We start from the raw sequence: 21,369 nt of genomic DNA, 5'->3' as shown, positions 1-21,369 counted from the left end.
TTCAGGAGCGCTGCGATGTGGGGTTGAAGGGTTGCAAAAATAATTTTTTAAGCAAATTTGACCATATCTATAGTACTAAATACTTCTTCACAAGTAAACAGAAAGTAATGTTACTTATATGTACTTTCTAGTCAATCTAATCTAAAGTGCATTAGTGTTCGCACTATTACAATTTCATACAGTGACAGTGGTTCATTAGCATATCTAGCATAATAGTTTTCAACATTCCAGAATCACATCTATTAATGAGTAATGCTATATTTATATTAATGCAATCATTATAAATTCAGATTACAAAACCAATTAAATGGCTATGGTCATTGTTGTATAAACAAAATTAACCAACCAAAATATTATCGTGTGTGGGCATCTTGAATGTTTCAGGGAAATGTTTAAATCTGTATTTTTTCAGGGACAGTTGGTCAGAGAATCACGCTTGGGAGGAGCAACTCTGTCCAGAAATCAATCACTAGAAGAGGAATTTGAAAGAGCAAAGGCTGCAGTTGAGGTAATTGTGTCATACAAAAAGGTATATTTAATGTTCAACAAATGCAGTAATTGTACTGCGTATCTTGGACTAAACATTTGTTGTCTAGTGAATGCAGCCTAAACCTGTAGAATATATATATGATTGACATTCTTTAATTTAACGGTGCATGTATGCATACATGCATAAATAATGTATGGCTAGAGATTTAAGGTAAAGCTGAAAGCTCTTTTAAAGTGAAGTGTATTTATTTAACATAAATTACTCTGGTTACCTGTAAGACAAATGGAGTTGTTCATTTTTCACCAGGATTTTCATTCAAGCTCCTATTAATGATTTACAGTTTGCGATTTCCATGGCAACCACAGTCAGATGACATAGTGTAGTGAGCACAAAGGACTTTGCAAGTTCATAGCATGAAACTCCACCACCCCCTCCTTCCTCGGACATCACACGACCAGTGAGAAAGTTTCTGACTGACTGGCTCAAAAGAAAGTCAATGGTTTGCAGTGACAGCCATAAATATCCCCCACAGAGCAATTTTGCAAAGGGAACACTGAGTTAATGGTGCTGAAAAATGATCAGCTGATTGAAAATCTATGTCGGATTGTACCTTTAAATATTAAAGGGGCATACTACCTAAATATAATATTTTCATTGAACCACCATACCTCCAACTATGTTAGATAGATACTCACTGCTGTTGGTACTGACACTTCTCCCAGTTTGACAGCAGGGAGACATCTGAAAGTACATTCAGGGCACTGAAACTTTGTCAAAACAGCTCATTGGACAAGACATGGCGGCAATCCAATCAGCATTCAATGCTCTTAGTTTGCGTTCTCCCAGATGTGGGCAGTAGAAATGCAAGTCCCTGATAAATGCAGATTTTGCAACTATGTCACAGTAAGTAAGAACAGAAATTTTCTAAATGTACACTGGGATCAGTAGGACAAGAATGGCTCTCCATGTAACAATCTGCCTTCTCTTGGGCTTACAATAACCACATTTTAGGGTGCACAAAATCGAATTCATGAACAATCAGGCTCTACTTTAAATTACTTTTTAATGCTGGAGTAAGGAAAATCTTGCACAGTTTGTTATCGCTTCCTTCCAATTAATATAATTACTTGTAACAAAGTAAACTTCTGATGGCTGCATCAGATATGAGGAAAGGTTAATAGAGGGTATATTATTCATTTCATTATTAAAAACTAGTCAAGTGGAAGTCACATTCCTTTTCTTCCTTAATGGCTATAAATATATTTTCATACTTGAGCAATACAATGAGTGAAAAAAATTGAAAACTGCATTAGCTGCAAATTGTAGCTCTGTGATGTACTGTGCTGTAAAAATAATTAAAACAGCAGCAAATTAATTTTATAGAAGCAGGTGTATGAAGGTATATCATGAAAAAGGATGGAGGAAATTATACTTATAGACTGAAATGTTGCACGGTGGAAACCAGCATCATATTGCAGGGATTTATCAGACCAATCCGCATAATATTATGTAAAGCTAAAAATCTCTTTCACACCACTATAGCAGTAGGAGATGAACAGAGGAAGTGCTAAAACAGATTACTTAGTCACTAGACTCTTTATATTTTTTGCAGTAGTATCTTTATATTCTGGCCATGCAATCAAGTAGCCATTAAATCTATTAGTTATTTGATGCATTTGTGCTGCTATTTCAAACACGATTAATAGATTACAATCATCCATTGACAGTGAACCACAGCTGTTATTTACCCAAACATTGGTCACAGACTACACACTAGCGCAGGAATGAGGGTTAGGCAGAATAGACAGTTGCACTGGACACCACTAGGGTTTGGGTGCTAAATACAACCAGAGGAGAACTGAGCAGCAGGTAGGGTCCCGTATGCATCTTAGGGAAATTGGAAAGCAATTGTCAGTCTAGAGTCAAGACTGTCAGAGAAAATTTATATGCAGAATTTCAGGAACTCATTTGATATAAAAGTGAGTAGGAATAAATTGTGTGGAAGCTGAGATTAAGCAAGATGGTTAGTCAATGAAATGCCTCGTTAGAAGTAAGCTAGATCACCCAGGATGACATGCTCCATTCAATGTGGATACACCAGAACATAAATATTGACTTATAAATATACTTAAAAATACACCTGCATAGCTACTAACCTAGAGCACTCTTGACAAATTAATGTATATACTTTTTTCTTATGTTACTTTTCGAGCACCTTTTTGGCTATAACAGCTTAACCGTATAAATTCATAATTCAGCACTGACCCCTTGTATAGTCATAGGAAACGAATGCGAGAATCCACACAAGTGCTCTTATGTCAGTGAGATACCTTTCTGCAATGCCCCAGGACCCTTCCTAACCCACCCCATAGAGGGGACTGGGTGCACAGCTCACAGTGTTTTCTCTATATTGGAAGCCGATATTTGAATCATTTTAATTAAGAAGTAGAACGTTAATGAGAATTTTCTATTACCATACTATATTTTTATTGCTGTGGTTAAATATATACTTTTATGCATGTGATTAGTCATTTTTCTAAAGATGGGAATATACATACCCACATGAACGTCCAGGGAGTGCCAAACTTTGTACACAATGTGACATTTCTGAAATCTTCGCACTTGGATGCGCAAGTGCAAAGTTCATGTTTGGGGGACAATAATAACGTTGTTATTATTAGTTTATTTTTGCAGGTTTTTTTTGTGCAGTTTCTCTGCTACAGTATTTAGTAAAGTCTTCCACTGGCACTGTGAGAATGTTCAGCCGATGTTACACAATATGTGCAGCTAAAACATGAACATCTTCTTGTAGCATGTATCTGATTGCTTCAGCGAGTGTATCATCTTACTACTCTGCTGCAGAAGAAATATCAGAGGTTACCATATTTCCCAAGTATTGTTTTACTCAGTTGTTAATTTGCAGCTTTAAAATCACAATGAGAAGCCATCAAGCCTCTGCTATTTCTTACTATTTTACACTTCATTAAATAATGAACATATTAAACACAAATGTGCCCTCACCTGACCTAGAGTAGGAGAGAATAATGCTGTGCATCTGCTTCCCTCTAATTAAGACTCTAAATACAAAATTACATGGAAATGCATTAACCCTTTACTACCCTATTGGAGTGCGACTTTACATTCTGCAGCTGCTGGCTATTGATGAGATCTTTATAGCCAATGTTGTTTAGATATCTGATTGGTGCAGGTAATTCTTCCATACATTTATAGTTCACCTGTCACATACCTCCCAATAGATCTGATTTTTACAAAACTGATTCAGGTGGTCAAAATGGATTTCCCTTACTGGAAAAGAGGTATTTTGTTCATGTAAATGGTGCGTAGTCTGTATAGGTCAAAGCCTGCACTGTATGGGGCATATCAGTTTGTCCTGATCTTCCATGTGGCAATGTTTGGTGGTATGCTGACAGTGCTCTTGTATTCATATCCCTGTATTGCACATACATTCCTGAGCTGTATTCTTGTACAAGTGGGGCTATAATACTAAATGTATTCATAAATCAGTTGTAAAATGAGCTAAAGACTCTACTATATCTTTCCTAGTCAGACACAGAATTTTGGGATAAGATGGAAGCTGAATGGGAAGAGATGGCAAGACGGAACTGGATTTCTGACAATACAGACTCATCCAACCAGTCCGGGATTTCTTCCAAAGAAACAGTGCGTACATTATACATGGTTGGAGTGATTCTGTTTACTGATAGATTGGATAAGTACTGCTACTACAGTCACCAAACATTGTATTCTGACCAGATGCCAAACTCCACGGTGTGGTGACAATTATGACTTAGATGTTGGTCAAAGTGGCGGAACTGCAACACGTTATTGGTTATTTGACTGAAACAATTTTCTCATTTTCTTTATTTCATTTTGGGTGATTGGGGATTTGTAAATGAATTTGTGGAATGAAGTTCAGATATACATTCAATGTGATCATCAGTGAAACCACTGTTTATGTAGCTCCTCTTTTGTTAAACATGGGGGAAGTATGTGAAATGTACCTCAGGCTGTACTTATGCCAGAGTGCACAGGTGAGGGTAGTACATCTTTCTCTGCCTGACTTACTTCTTGTGTGTATATATATATATATATATATATATATATATATATATATATATATATATATATGTGTGTGTGAACTGATGTCAGTATTATGGTTTTAGAAAGATTCATGTTTGGCCAAATACTGAGGATTCTGTAATTGGTTTCGCTGTGATCTTATTATTTCCAGGAGTTTACAATAAAAACACAATTATAAAATATTGCATTAAGAGATTAATTATAACATGTGTATTTACAACATTAATATAGTATAAGGCCAAACCCTACAATATATATTAAATGCATACCTAAAGTATGTCTGGTTATGGTAGGGAGAGGTGTAGACATGGGTGCTTTGCAGTGTTTCATACTAAGTTAACAATGTGATTGGCAAGTGTGGAAGGGTGTGTTTACTGAGAATCAAGTTTGTTTATTATTTTCCCATACACTGTTTTTAGTGTATAGTGGTCAGTGTTTCAATTAAGACACAACAGGCGGGTGTAAATATGGTCTCTTCTGGACCTTATAGTCCATATATGGAGACATTTGGTAAAATCAACTTCCACAACAATCTTACTATATCTGAAACTAAAATATTAGCACAGACTGCAGTGTTAATTATGTATGCAAAACATCAGAATAAATGACGACATACAAACTATTGTGTTTCAGGGTTATTATTTCCACATGGATAATCCTTTTAGAGAATGTTCTGCAGCCTTTGATGAAGGGATGAAGAAACTGAAAGAAGGTGACTTGCCTATGACTATCCTATACCTGGAAGCTGCCATTTTACAGGATCCCAACGATGCTGAGGTAGAACGTTTTACATACCTGCTTCTGTTTGTCAGTTAAATTACCCAAAGTTTACTGGATATTGTAATTAATACAGAGACATACGTGCTTTTTTTTCAAAGCCTTCCAGTTAAGATCTTGCATGCTAGTTGTACAAAAGATGCTAATTTAGAACACTCAAATAGGCTAAAGAAAATGGATTAAAGTATAAAGACCAATTAGTGAATTAGTGTCTCGGAAATCACCCTTGGTTAATCCGGCAGTGGAAATTTGAGGAAGGATATGTAGCAGTGTACCCTGGGAAATAGTTAAGAGATTTGGGAGAGAAAGATTAGCAAACATAATCCCAAACAACATTTTTTTCTCTTAATTGCTAAATTAAAAGTTCATCGGATAATTCCCATAAAATGTGTATCAGTTGTGCACGTAAGCATAAAATATTCTATTTGTTAAGAATATTGATATTAATATACATCCTTCTCTATGTCATTGCTTTTAATAATACCATGTCAGGCCTGGCAGTACCTGGGCATCACACAAGCAGAGAATGAAAATGAACAGGCAGCCATTGTATCTCTACAGAGGTAAATCATATTCATGTTCTTTTTTTATTTATCAAAATGTGACAGTACACACTCAACACAAAAGTATTTCAGTTTGTACTAATATGATACATTATATAAAATTATTAATATATAATTATTTAAAGTGAAACCAACAATAAAGACATTTCATATGATATAGCAGTCAGAGGGGTATATTTACTAAACTGCGGGTTTGAAAGAGTAGAGATGTTGCTTATGGCAACCAATCAGATTCTAGCTGTCATTTATTTAGTACATTCTACAAAATGACGGCAAGAATCTGATTGGTTGCTATAGGCAACATCTCCACTTATTCAAACCTGCAGTTTAGTAAATATACCCCAGAGAGTGAACTGCATACTCTGGTTGATTGAGACATTACTTTCTTGCTGCCATATTTCTGAGGAAGTCTGTCCAACATTCCAAGGCAGTTAACTGACATTAGAAATTAAAATTACTTTTCTCCACCTTTTCTATTTATGTTTTTGTTATGTTTTTTTTGTTTTGTTTTTTAGAAAATTGACTGAGATGACTATTTCCATCATAATGGCATTTTCATTGATTATACACATGATGGCATACAGTACCATCCACTCTGTCTGTATATACAGTGTCGTCCGCATATACAGAATGCTATACAGTGCATAGGCAACTACAAGTTGTAGAACAATATTTTATTAATGAATGACGCGGCCGCATCGAGTGACATGTGATGGTGCCGCCTGTGCACTGGATAGTATTCTGTATATGCGGACAGCACCGCATATACAGAATGGCAACAATACTGCTCCTGGACAGTGCTACAGGGCTCCTCCCGTAGCCTACGGGAGCCCTGTAGCTTCAAATTACTGAGGGCTCCTTACAAGGAGTCTATTATACAGGTTTCCCCAATGTCTTGCATCCACCAGTTGCTACTCAGCTGACTCCTGCACGCTCCTCTGGCATTGTGCTTTCTGTTGACCAGATTTGAGTAACATCTGGGCCCCTGTGCAAAGTGTTTCTGTATATATATATATATATATATATATATATATATATATACATACACCGGAAAACACCCTTTTAGGCTGGGCCACTACTTATGGGCCAGTGCTGTGTGCTTGCCCCCCGAACAGCTACCCTCATCTAGTGAATATGATGCATGTCAGCAGTTGTTACTCATATATTACTTTGAAAGAAAAATATAGCTGATTTTACATGGCAGTTTGACATATATGATTTCATTTTTTGTATTGCTCCTCTTTAAACATCATTAATATTGATTTCTTACACCAGTTTAGCAACAGTCATATGGACAAGCGTGTAATTGGTTATGGCCTAGTCCGGATATAATGATATATAAAAGTAGTTACAATCGCTCCCAAATATATGAGTTTTCTTAGATAAAATGGTTCCAGCAATCACTGTGTGTAAGTAAACAAGGGGGTTAATGGATGTTGATGTATACTGCAGAGACCTACTTTGTTCCACCCTGTTTGAGTGTTTATGCAGAGATGCTTGAGTGTCACAGATGTATAGTCAACTATGTTTATTGCACAACCCACAGATGCTCTTACTACAAAGGACAATAGTTGTGTTCATTCTAAGTACATTATGTTTTTATAGGGAAAATACATCAAAGCAATACTTTTCATAAACCATATTTTGGGAGAAATATGACATGTTATCAATAGATACCAGCCTCTTAAGTAAATGATGGAGATAATGTATCTCTCCAAGGACAGTAAATATAGCCTAATTATGTTTCCTTTACATATGTGTGAAATATAATGGATTTACTGGACTATTATTAAATCTCTACTATTCTAGAAAAAAGTATGCTCTTTGTAGATCTTGTTACTATAAGTGGTCTTGAACAAGAGGCAATAAAACAGTCGAAAAAATTAGCATAAAAGCACACTAATTTCCATGACCTCACAGAGAAAAGTGAGGGAGTGGGCAAGCAGGCTGGGCTGGGCTGGGGGGCATCTGCCCCTGGTTCTGTCCTATAGTGGGCTAACTTGGGCTGGGTCACTGGGCCTCCTGCATTTTTTTCTTTTAAAATGTTTCTAATAGGCTGTCGAGTATTGCCCCCCAGGCTAAAATTTGCCAGCCCTACCCTGTTGGCAAGGAAGACTGTTTAAAAAGTAATAAAATTATTTTAGAAATTGTCAGTTCATGGAGCTCAGCCTTCTAGGGATGAACTGACCAGACCTTCTAGCCTTTCCCAGGGGGCAGAACTTTGCACAAAGTATGTACATGAGAATGCTATGACCGTTTCTGTTTTAACTTATGGTTCATTTTAAGAAACCTTTTTGCATCCATATTTTGCTTATGTCAGTTTGGTATAACCATTATTATTTAAAAAGACTTGTGACTTTTTGTCATAATAATCTCCATTTGATAAAATGTTGTCATTGTTATGGCTGAGTGGTGACAGAAATTTGGATTTAAAAGTATACTTTTGGGAGTTTTAGTAATTTTTATACAGACTGGGTGGTTTTGTTTTGATTAATGCTTTTTTGTTTCATATGGCCAGATGGGTTTGGTCATGACAAATAGGTTCACCTTTTGTCATCAGACATCTTCAGCGTATCGGGCTTCAGTTGTGGGCATTATATAAATTTTATTCTAGCACTATAAATGAAAAAACAAAAAACTGAAACACAACCAAGCAGGAGTTTCAGATGAATTGTTAAAGAGACAGTAACATGTATTTATTCCTTTCTTGCTGTGCTAAGACATTTGAAATTATCTATTACGTGTTTGCTTCAGTGACAGGTATTATGGATTATTTTGTTTCCATGTTACCTGCTCTGCAACAGTGATCACACTGCAGGAATATATTGATTTTTTTTTATTTAGATGTGGGCACGGTGATCTCTTGTCTAAAGCTGGCATCAAGGTGCAACCTTGACTGGGTAGCCAAACTGTACAGATCAGGATATTCAAGTGCCATGACTGTTCTATGCTCCCTTTATCTTTTAAGTTACAGAACTACCTCACATATATGCTTATGGCAATCATTGGCTTACCCAATATTCCTCCCTGTATCTGTTCACATACGAAAGATATCAGCAAATTGACCTAATATTGGCGTAAATGGTTCTTTGGAAGTGATCCCTAATATTGGCGTAAATGGTTCTTTGGAAGTGATCCCATCACCTATTGCCTGTGCTGAGAAGCAGAAGGATGTTGCCAACATAACAAATCAAGCCAGTAGAACAATCCTGGACTGACTAGACTCTAGACTGGATTTTGATCTGTCAGAAAGGGGTCACACACTGGTTGACCAATGTAGTAAAATATGAGAGTCACTGTCTATAGCGGAAACGGATTCAGAGGTTATGTACTAACATTGCATCTAGCTGTTCTCCATAGAAACCAAGAACAGCTAGCTTTTTATATGTCTACAGCAATATTTACAATTATTGCAAATGTCTGGTTGTCATGGATTAGTGGAGATTTGCACCTAAATGCAATGCAATGTTCATAATTAACCCTCTAGGATAAGAGGAGAGAAAGTTTGTGAGGTTGTTATATTAGTATTATTACTCTCATCATTTATTTATAAGGAGCCACAAGCGGTCCACAGCACTGTACATATTACATAAGTACAGACAACAAATTTATATAATTACAGCAAACAAAATTACATAATCATTTAATGAAATCCCCAGGACAGAGGGCCCTGATTATGAGAGCTTACATTCTGTAGGGGAGGGGCAGACTCAAAGAGGGAGAGGGAGCAGAGATGGGGTCTGAGGAGTGAACAAGCTACACGGATAGTTTGGAAGCAAATGTGAAGACAGAATTGGGAATGTTAGTTTTGAGAGAGAGGATCTTGAGAATAAGACAAGAGTGCTTATAAGACAAGGACAAGATACAGGTGAAGAGGGTCAAGTTGAAGAGCAGGACTAGGTACAGGTAGACAGTGAGGGAGAGGAGTAGGCAAAAGGGGATGAGGGTCAATGAGGGCAGATAGAGGAGGAGAAGACAACAGATGTGTATAGACCATATCCATTAGATATTTTCAAAGAAGGGAAGGTAGACTAGGAAGAGGTACATGGCCATTTTTCCATCTTTGGAAATATCCCATCAAAATCAATATGCAAGACACCAATTTCAAATTGATATGCACTTAGTTTTGCAGAAAATGTGTATGGTGGAAACAATAAAAATGTTACATCAAAGTCCAACCTAGTTTTGCTTCAGGACCACCCCCCTTTATTTATTTAAACTTTTACGTTTTTCTCCTAAAACATTGCTAATATGGCTTAAAATTATTACATATGTTATGTTTGTGTGTTCGGACCTTTCCATTACATTTTTTAAAATACATTTAGAAAAAGCCAATGGGGAAAAAGCTGTGCTCCTTCCCTAGTAGCAGTAAATACCCCTGCAGATACGCCCTCCACACCCCTTTAACGCAGTCTCATCCCGCAAAATAAAATCTTGGTTTTCTACATAGGTCCACTTATGCACATAATCCACTTTAGAAAGGAGAATGCCCCATCTGCCCAACTGCTTGTAATCCACATTGCAATTATTTTTTCCACTACTGTCATCTTGGCCCAAAAATCCATGCTAATAAATGTGTGCATTAGTACAAAAATAGAAATATAACATTGCAAAAGAGCATTTGCACTGTCTGTTTGCCCATTAGCACTTTTGGAAATTCCCCTGTCTCCTGCACTAGCAGGAGAGGCATTTTTGGAATAAAATCTAAATAAAATTGGACTTCAATAAATAAGAATTCAGAATTAATACTCTGAACATTACTGATGACAGTTCAATATAGAAAGCAAACAAAATATGTTTTTATGTAGGAGTCCTCTAATTTGTCCTCCAATTGTTCTCTAGTGTTCTTTAATTGTTCAAATGAAATTACCCATTTGATAGCATAATTGGTATTATTTTTTCTACTGCTTTGTTGTTATATATGTAGTACACAGTTATTTGGGGAAAAGTAATTTTGTTCATAACTGATTGTCTTTATTTTGTTCTAGGTGCTTACAGCTACAACCAAATAATTTAAAAGCACTCATGGCCCTGGCTGTCAGTTACACCAATATCGGACACCAACAAGAGGCGTACAAGGCTCTGAAGATGTGGATGAAACAAAATCCTAGATATAAGTACCTAGTGAAAAGTAAATCTGAATCTCCGTCATTGACAAGGAGGATGTCAAAATCTTTATGCGAAAGGTGCAATTCATAAAATTTCCATTGCTATCATATCAAAGGAAACATTTTTAACATGTTAACCAAGTACATATACTATATAGCACAGACCTAGGGGTAAATGTATGAACCTCCGGATTCTTCAACTCCGGCGAGTTCAGCGTCTTCAGCGCTTAAATTTAAAGCGGCGCTGCCTTGTAAAGGGAAGTCTCCCTTTACAATGCAGCGCGCTTTAAATTTAAGCGCTGAAGACGCTGAACTCGCCGGAGTTGAAGAATCCAGAGGTTCATACATTTACCCCCTAAACATATAAAATCTAGTAATCCAATCCAGTTATCCAATTCTTAAGGTCATGATGCAAAGTCATAATGCAAGTGGGTTGAGATGGAGAAATTAAAATAAAAAAGCAGATCATATTTGACTTGCAAGCATACTTAACTGGTTAGCCCAGGGTCCCCAGTGCCTGTAATTGTCCCACATTTCTCACCTATCAAGGGAACACTACATTGCCATGACCTGTAGCAAAATTAGAAGGGGGGGGGACATTTGTTCTTCACTATGCATGCACTTAGGTGGTTGTGAGTTCAAGCAGTGGCAGAACTACAGCAAATGACAGGTGTGTGATGGCTACAGGGCTCTCCTTACCATCAAACCCTTTGCACCCTCTGCAAAGGTGGTTGTTTCTCCACTGCTCCTCTCTATGCTTACCCCTTGGCCTTTTTCAAACAGACTGAACAATGCCGGTGCCCTCACCAGAAAACTTTCTATTCATGTGAATTTGTTTGAAGTTATGTTATTCTCAGCAACAGTGGGAAAATGTAAAAATTGATATACTCATATGAGGCAAAAGTCATCTGGTCTTCAAGGGGTTAAGGAAACTACAGCCATATGATCAATCTATATGTTTAGGTTGCAGAAGAGAGGCCAGCAATACAGCAGCATTTTATTCAAGAGCACCTAACACTTACACACAGTGGAGGCAAATGAGGCCCCAACCTTAAGCGGTGGTGAAGGGTGTGATCTTCCTTCTTCTGACTGCTGAATTGCTCCCTGCTACCTGGTGAGGAAAAGAGATACCAGCAATCACACCAGAGTAGAGACATAATTCATCCCAGTGATATAAGAGGGAAAGCACTGCTTGGGGGGAATTGATAGATTTCTTAGTATAATGTTACCTGTCAAACTATGTATTTAATCCATAACATACACAGTGTAACCCACAAAATACTGATGATAACTATTATATGGACAATACAAATGTACAGGATAGCATAGACGCTGACTATGTCTATTCATGGCATTGTTCAGTCATATGGGGTGGGGGGAGGGACTTGGTCACCCTCAAATATTTCAAAAAATTGTCTCATATACACGAAGTGAATGTTAGTGAAAGCGGAGAGGATTGACATATAGTGAAGTATTACTGTCAAAAAATATTCAATATATCTGGCGACATCACTGTTATCCAAATATAAGTATACATTTTGACAATTTTCATAAAATTTTCCATGCAGAAAAAATGATATGTTTGACATTTCATTTACATTTGCGGTGCAGTTGTGATAGCTATTGTTCTCTGCTCCCAGCTATCTTATGCATGTCTGCTGTGTGTAGGAATACCCCCATTCATCATACATTTATGTGAAATATCTTCGGTCTTGCTGAACTGCTGAAACATAGACCTTGTAAACCTAAAAGAAAATAGCTAACTCACAAATATATATACAAATATATATATATATATTTGTGAGTTAGCTATTTTCTTTTAGGTTTACAAGGTCTATTAACTCCTTGGCTAAACTATGTAGAAGTAACAAGTTATAAGTTACAAAATTTCTTGTCTATCTTAAGTAGGAACTAGTACAGTTATAGGCAACATGACGTTGCCCTCTAAGGGGCTGAGAGGGAAGGTATGTCATGTGACCTCACTGCAGGAGTTCAAGTGACGCGGAAGTCGTTCACCCCATTATGTTAAGATCGGGAGCAGGTGGCTGGGGTGTTGCAGACGAAGGCTCGGTGGGACGCAGATGGCCCGCGGGATGCCTTTTGCCCACCACTTAACTAGTAGATACTTTGTCTAAGTACTAAATAGTTGTATCATTTCACTCCCATGAACTGTAGAGGGAACATAAAAAAAATAATCATTGTCCAACAAATAATCTCCATAACGAATACATGTTACTTGCTAGTTTTATCTGAATAATTAGTTTGTGTGCTAGCATTGTTACTGTCTGCTGGTGTATCTTTAGAGAAAGATTATAAACTATTTTTACAACTTGACAATTTGATTTGAAGCTTAATGGAGAATTACTCATTTCCGGCGTTACATTGCTTTAATTAAGAAGGGCGCTTTTAGAGGTTGTAATCCCATGGCCTTAGTAAACGACGTCATGTAGACTCAACCCTGGAGAAATGGTGCCCACATCCTTGAAGCCCCTTGTTTTCTGGAGGGATCGTGTCCATCCTCTTGCAGAGAGGAGATTACGTCTTCCTATTATTGTTTAACAATTTTGGATAGTCTACCTTCGGGGAACGGGACAATGAGAGTATGCCTGTTTTGTCTCAATATAATTGAAAGACAGTCAAGTGATAAAGCTAAAGCATTTCACATTTGTATTTGCAGCGGATTCATTTCTACATAGCCCCTAGAGTTAAAGGACAGATAAATAAAATATAAAAGAGCTGTCACAGATATAGTTGTGAAAGTTTCATGAATTTGCTAGCAACGATGTAATCCTAGTATAAAGGATTATACTTGGAATTAAAGTGAGCACACTGTGGTACATGAAGTGCATTGTGGGAAATTACTGCTACTGTGCTGCAGAAATATAGCTGGGGCTTAATTGAGAGAGAGTCTATTATGAATATGAACTTGTGTGTAATTTAAATAATATTACCTATAAAAAAGGAACATGTCAAGAAAAGTGGTACTGTGCAATACAAAAAATAAATATCATGATAACACAAGAAAATGGTTTCCTCTTCATCTTACTGTACTTTACTAATTCACCATGGCAGTCAACTAATATTATGGCTTTACCCTAGACTGTGGATTCAATCTTAGCATATCCCTACTCGCTAGAGCTATAGTTATTGTAGTTAAGGAAGGGCCTAGTAAATGCTTTCTAATGCTGGGACTACAAAAATAATGTAAGCAAACGAACCTATACATATAAAATTTTTGACAAGCTTAAGATTACGTACACATGGCATTAAAAAACAATGCTCATTGAAGCAGAGGTAATTTAACTATGCATCAATAGAGCTATGAGATGTGTTAACGCTGCAGCATAGTGTACTATATATGTAACACCCCTTTTTCCCACACGGATGTGTGTACAGGTGTGCGTGTCTTATAAACTTTTAGCTTGATATCGTCTTGCGCAGTGCCTCCACCTTAGGGTTCAGTACGATCTTTGTGGGGTAATATTGTGGTAATAAGCCCTACCAGAGGGAGACTAAGGAGCCCTTCGTCCATCTACTTAAGCCCACAGACAAACACACACATAAAGGAGCAATACATCAAACTGGTCTTTAGAAGCTGCACCAGCACATTTATTATTGAAGACATCGTCTACTAAAGCTTTTGTTAGTTTAACTTTCAAAAATATATTTCTTTATATCACAAGATATTTTACAGGAGGATAAGAGTAACACTTTAAACATTAGCAAACACTGAACACAATTCCGCACTATATTGTAGTAAGAGGTACCTCTGACCCACTTAACTTCACTAGTATAGGCGCATAAAAACCTTTCTAATACATAACACTAATGTTATTGCATGCAAACTTGTCTCAAATTACTACCATATGTCATACAATGGCATTTGCTTAATAAACATATAAATTCACTTATTTAGTTTCAGAGAACAGCACAGATGCAGATTTCCACTCTTCGTCCACAGGGCTGATATGCATGAATATAGCAAAATGCATAAACGATATCAGTCCCCTGTATCTCTTAACTTGACTTAACACAGGTAATCTCTCCTTAAGACTTTGCAAAAGATGCTCCTTTTCTTGTTTAGATTCAAATCCAATATGGATGCCTAAGCACATGTAACACACACTCCCCCTCCCCACTGCATGATGGGAGATGTAGTTCTCTGCTGGCAGGGGAATTAACTAAAGTCCTTGGGCGGCCCACTCGTTCGCTGGCTCTACATATACTTTTAACAGTGTTTTGACAGGCTTTCCCCATAGAACACCATTATTTATTTAACTGAAATTAACTATTGTGAATGCTTTAGGCAACATCAAATTTGCTTACCTTCTTTTTGAAGCCCATGTGTAAGAGTGGTTAATTGGCTTTTGCTGATGCATATTTAATGTGCCTGATTTTAACACCCATGTGTATAAATCCTTAGATTATGTAACAAACAAAAGGGTCACTGTGAGCAAAAACCAGAAGAGTAGAGAGGGCAACAGCTTGTAGTCAATCTCCTAACAAAATTGTTCAATTTCAAATTAGGAGTATAAATTAAAAAATACTGTATGTCATAGTTGCCTACTCTCCTGGAATGTCTGGGAGACTCCCAGATTTCTGTGAGTCCTCCCGGGAGAGCAGAGCAAACTTCTGGTTCCTGGCCAATCTGTTAGTTAACAGGTAGGGGCGGGGCTTAGCTATGCGATTCACGCATCATCACGGCCCCACCCCCCCACTAATAGGCTAAAATGGTTGTGACAGCTTAAAGGACGGCACCAAATGATGCCAGGGAGATCTCAAAAGTGGCATGTATGATGTACAGTATTTTACATATTAAATCAACCTCCATAGAGGATGTTTTTTTGAAAAGCATCTTATTATTTGTTTGTAAGAGACTAAAATAAGTTTTATTATGAGAAAATTAATTATGGATATTATTTTGAGAGAGAGATTAATAGTATAATGATCACAGCTAGAATTTGATGCTAAACTTGATGTAGTTGTCTTACTATGTGCTTTGTAATAATTAAAAATAAAGGGGACGTATTCCATTGACATATTTCACATATTTCAAGCCACAGGAATTTTTTTCATCACTTGCTAATATATTAATAAAACTAATAGTCAGTGATTAGCTAGGTTAGCAATAGAAGATGAAATATGGTGTAACAGGGCAAGGTAAACAATATCCCTAGCAGTATTAGGGGGGTATTCAATTGTTTCTTTTAACGCGCTAAAACCCCAAAAAACGAGCGCTCTAAAAAAACTTCATATTATACGGTAATTTTGCGCGCATAAACAGTTAATACGGTACTTACTCGCTGCCAGCGGGCTGAATTTCAGCTCGCTGCTCAGGGAGCTGCGAGATGAAATTTAGCGAGTAATTACCGTATTAACGGTAATATTTTTAGAGCGCTCGTTTTTTTTTGTTTTAGCGCGTTAAAAGAAACAATTGAATACCCCCCTTAATGTTTACACACAATCACGTAGTTTAGTGTTCTTTCTATAAACTCAGTATTTATTCTTTCAGTGCTTCCCTGGACGAGGTGAAGGATTTATACCTGGAGGCAGCCCATCAAAATGGTGACCTGGTAGATCCAGACTTGCAGACTGGTCTCGGAGTCTTATTCAACCTCAGTGGAGAGTTTGATAGAGCTGTAGATGCTTTCAACTCTGCCTTAATGGTCCGGCCAGAGGTAAATCAATAGTACTGAAGAATTAAGAGAAACCGGCAGTGGGTGGGTTTTTATCTACAATAATGCTTATGAATTTTATTCCAGCCCCACCCCTTGTCAAATACCTCTAGATGTCCTCCAGAAGTCAGAGATCCCAATATATAAATGATACAATTAGACTAAGCTTTGCCTTTCTAGCTCCGCCTCCCTCCTTCTTGTCACCATTGTTAGCACTGCCTATTTGTAGAGTGAGACCGTGAACAGAAGTAGACAGTTTTCATTTTATTATTGAATATTGTTACACTAACTTCAAAGGGATCAGTGGGATGTAACACATTATTTATATTTATTTATTTATTGTTTAGTTATCAAGCACCATAAACATTACTGTAAATAAAAAAAACATCTGTCACATAGCCAAACTTACCTCTTGAAGCTATTTACAAAACTCCTTATAACAAAGTAATTTGTGTTTTTGGTAATCAACAACACCGTTAAATATATCATCAGAGATTAGGAAACAATTGCTTATTCCTTTGGTGCAGTCGTGTATTCAGTCTTATCGTACAAAGACTAGATAGTTTACTGAACTCTATAGTATTCATATTCATTCTATACATGTGAGCACATTACTTGGCTATATGTATAAGAGGCGCTAATAGTGTACAGTTACAAATGTATTTCAGCAGGAGCAATAGAAGTAAATTCCATGGACAGCTAAAACTATTGTGACACCCTTCTTATACATCTCTGGTACTTGTGAGTCTTACATAGTAAAATGAGGGTTTTTTTTCTAAACAAACATTTTCTTGCCAGGACTACTCATTATGGAACCGCCTGGGTGCAACATTAGCAAATGGAGATCGAAGTGAAGAAGCTGTAGAGGCCTACTCGAAAGCGCTGGAGATACAGCCAGGATTTATTAGGTCCAGATACAATTTAGGAATAAGCTGCATTAATCTTGGGGCTCACAGGTTAGTAACATTGAAATCTAGACTTGTTTCTACTATTATTTAGTTTCATTATTTTAGTTTAGACACCAGTGTAATGAAAACGGTCCCCTACAACAATGCTAACAATGCACAGTCTAATGTAATAACTAACCTCTAACCTCTTTCTAGAATTCTAGACACTCAGCATTATGAGACACAAACAAAGTGTACTCTAAACCCAGTGGTAGAACTACCATTGGTGCAGCCGGTGTTGTGCACCGGGGCTCATGGAGATAATTGAGCTCGCTGCATGGGGAACTAGAGAGCTGTAGGCTTGGTTCCCTCCTCCCCGCTTTCCTGCATCGGGGCCCACAGCTCGCTTGTTCCGCCTCTGCCTAAAACTGGTACCAGTAACCCTCCCAACCCCAACTATTAGAAGAAAGAAGTCTGAAGACAAACGTAGGGTATTGGATGGTTGATGATGGTACTAACTGGATAGCAGCAACAAACATGAAATAATCTCCAAAACTATGCAATGAACAGTTTACATGCAGACAGAAGATTTCCTGTTTTCTTGATCAATGAAAAAAGTTGCAAGCAAGCACAGTTAGATATGAATTGCATCTAATATAAACTAGGTTTAATCTAGTATTGACCTAGCCAACCGAGGCCTCTCCATGTAATGTGAAACTACAGGTCCCAGCATATCTTGTCAGCTATTGGCTGGCTATCTACTGGCAAAGCTTGCTGAGGCTTGTAGTCTCACTACACCTGGAGAGCCACAGGATGGGCCAGGACTAAGCTAGTATTTTACTTGTAAACATATCGCATAAATATGCTAATGCTATTTTAGAATTATGCTTTACCTGCATGCTTTATACTTGATATGTTTGCTTTCTAGGGAGGCCGTTAGCAACTTTCTTACAGCTCTGAGTCTGCAGAGGAAAAGCAGAATTCAGCAGCAAGCTCAACATCCTGTAAATTCAGGCAACATCTGGGCCGCACTCAGAATAGCTCTGTCCATGATGGACCAGCCAGAACTCTTTCATGCTGCCAATGTGGGAGACCTGGATGTCCTCTTACGAGCTTTCAATATAGAATTATGAAACAATGTCTGGACCTCAAAAACATTTTTACAAAGTGCATAGTGTTTGCTGCAGATTCCGCCGGGCATGATATTCAATACTTCCACTACCAGATGATAACTTGATTGGCCTTTTTTTGGCCCAAAACTCGCTGGGTTATTTCTGACTCAAAAAAGCACAAACAACGCGGAGCTGTAGATGAAGCTGATTTTTATAAAGAGTTCAAAGATCTTTCAAATATTAAATATTTACATAGAAATGTTCTTATACTAGTAAAAATGACTGATATACAGGAGTTCTGGTTAATTTTCAGGCATTTGATAAAGACATCTAGTCCGGGGACTTGGTGTACCTGTTCCACACGTCATCAGATGTCCATGTTTTGTTTTATACACAAACTAGCACTGCGACCACCTGCAGCACATGGAAGAACTCCTGATCAGTGCATGAGGATCTATATATTGTTCACAGTCTGTAGGGCCTTTAAACATATTAGTAGGTATGGGGCAGTTTTATTAGTACTGTTTTGCATAACCTGCTGGTGTATAAACATGCCAGCACTTTCCGAGGAATACCGCGTATATATGATCCAATGCACTTCACTATAAACCCCACCATAGGAAAGCGTACACAAGAGGGCGCTGGCACTCCAATTGCCTTTCCTAACCAATATATCAGCTGTATTGTCCGCAGGTATAGCCAACTGCCAAATTTGATGTTGATTTTATCTACAGAAACAGTAAGTTGCACTGACTGAGGCTATAACATGCCTGTTTGTGACTATACATTTGCACTTTAGTATATTGTTTATTTATGCAATGTGTTTGCTTTCAGTAGCATTAAAGGATTGAACAGTCGGACCACAATGGGAGATAGGACCAAATATATACTACTTTGATATTTTGTAAACACTTGAATCCTTAATAATGTGTACTCAAACTTTAAATTGTGTTGGTGTAGAAAATGAACAGAAAAGATTATGTAAATGACTTAATCTAGATCGGCCGTATGCAACCTGTGTTTCTGTGATGGAACTACAAGTACTATCATACCCTGCCAGCCAGAGACTAGCAGTGATTACTTTGACTTGTAGTTCTATTCTTACAGAGGGAGCGCCACAGGATGTCTACTCTGTGTAAAGAGTAGAAATTATCATTATTTAATACACCCGTAAAATTGTAATATTTTCATATATGACTATGACACAGGGCCTTTTGCAGATCATAGTTCATATGACCACTGCCATGGTGAGATAGTGTTAACATTGATCCAATCTCTGTAATGAAGAGTGCCTTTATCATGGACCTGTCATCCACCATAAACCCAGATTGGATTAAAACAAGTTTTATATTATTTACTCAAAGCTTCAGTCACAAGGACCAATAACTAAATAAATGTAATCAAAGATGAACAAGTAAAAGTATCTATGGGACAAATTAAATACAATTAGTGATGTACTATTAAATCCCAAAACATGAACTTGTTGTGACAGGTTCACTTCACTCATGCATCATTCTGTTTAACACAGTGAACTGAGGCCAGAGACATTTATAGTCATGTATCCCAATTTTTTAGATTTGGCATATGCCAATTGTACTACATCTCTCCTGCTGTGCCGTTGCCTGGGATACACACGCCTAGATTCCTGCACGAATAAAACCCCTATAAACATTTGTATTAGTGGAATCTTTACAACACAAATATTTTGCATTTCATGATTATTACATCTATGATTTTTTCGGTAAGAAAATTAACATTATTTAATATTTATTTAATTCCCTGCATTATACTGCCCCCCAATACATGCTGCTTGAGAGAACAACCTCTGCTTACCTCATTATAGTCACCCACACACCAGAAGATGACAATGTAAAATGCAGCAGGGCAGGTACTTATTTCTGGATGTGCCACTTCCATTCATAGTGTCCACAAACACCACATTTTTCACGTTACAGTTTTAAACCCAGGAGGGACTCTTGGGGGTATAATTACTAAACTGTGAGTTTGAAAAAGTGGAGATGTTGCCTATAGCAACCATTCAGATTTTAGTCATCATTTATTTAGTACATTCTACAAAATGACAGCTAGAATTTGATTGATTGCTATAGGCAACATCTCCACTTTTTCAAACCTGCAATTTAGTAAATATACCCCTTGGTGTTTCTAATATTATATCTCATCTTATCTTATCTTTTGTGTAGCAGCATAAACAAGTATGATCACAGGTTCTTACTGTGTTTCTCTACCACTAATCAGGATCTAATGTCCTTACAAATATGTTCAATCTACAAGTGGAATATTGGGTCTTGCTCTCTTTCTCTAACCTCACTTCTCATTTTGATTAGCTTCTTCCTCTTTGCTGTGGAGCTGTGATTGCCTTGACTAAAAATAACCCTTAATCTGATTGCTCCTCTATTTTTAAAGGAACTGATTCATGTAGATATTAATGTTTTAGCTAAATATACCTACGTAACCAGCTTTTTCCTTCAAACCTCGCTTTGTTAGACAACTAACATGTGTCTATTTTTTATTACTTTGCAAAGAGCCCTTGTATCCTTGTTGAGACACAATTCGAGTAGAGAGAGACAGGGGGAGAATCTGTGTACTGATTTGCTGGTCCACACTGATACTTCTCTAATCAGGGACAGATATGTTT

The 21,369-nt window shown here is 37.3% G+C and overlaps 1 protein-coding gene across 3 annotated transcripts in view; it reads left to right on the top strand.

The window, feature by feature from the left end:
• Positions 1-19,075, top strand: part of PEX5L (peroxisomal biogenesis factor 5 like) — a 217,697-nt gene extending 198,622 nt beyond the window's left edge. For all 3 annotated transcript variants that reach the window (XM_075202178.1, XM_075202177.1, XM_075202176.1), the window contains 8 exons: positions 413-508; positions 4,055-4,171; positions 5,225-5,368; positions 5,861-5,931; positions 10,920-11,117; positions 16,552-16,717; positions 17,513-17,670; positions 18,530-19,075. In XM_075202178.1, coding sequence (XP_075058279.1) covers positions 413-508; positions 4,055-4,171; positions 5,225-5,368; positions 5,861-5,931; positions 10,920-11,117; positions 16,552-16,717; positions 17,513-17,670; positions 18,530-18,734 — 1,155 coding nt within the window. In that variant the 3' untranslated portion in view covers positions 18,735-19,075. The remainder of the gene's footprint in view (positions 1-412; positions 509-4,054; positions 4,172-5,224; positions 5,369-5,860; positions 5,932-10,919; positions 11,118-16,551; positions 16,718-17,512; positions 17,671-18,529) is intronic.
• The last annotated feature ends 2,294 nt before the right edge of the window (positions 19,076-21,369 follow it).

The sequence above is a fragment of the Mixophyes fleayi genome, chromosome 3, assembly GCF_038048845.1.
Source record: "Mixophyes fleayi isolate aMixFle1 chromosome 3, aMixFle1.hap1, whole genome shotgun sequence".
Lineage (NCBI taxonomy): Eukaryota > Metazoa > Chordata > Amphibia > Anura > Limnodynastidae > Mixophyes > Mixophyes fleayi.
Note: the sequence above shows the minus strand (reverse complement) of the source record. Positions and strands in the feature narration are given on the sequence as shown.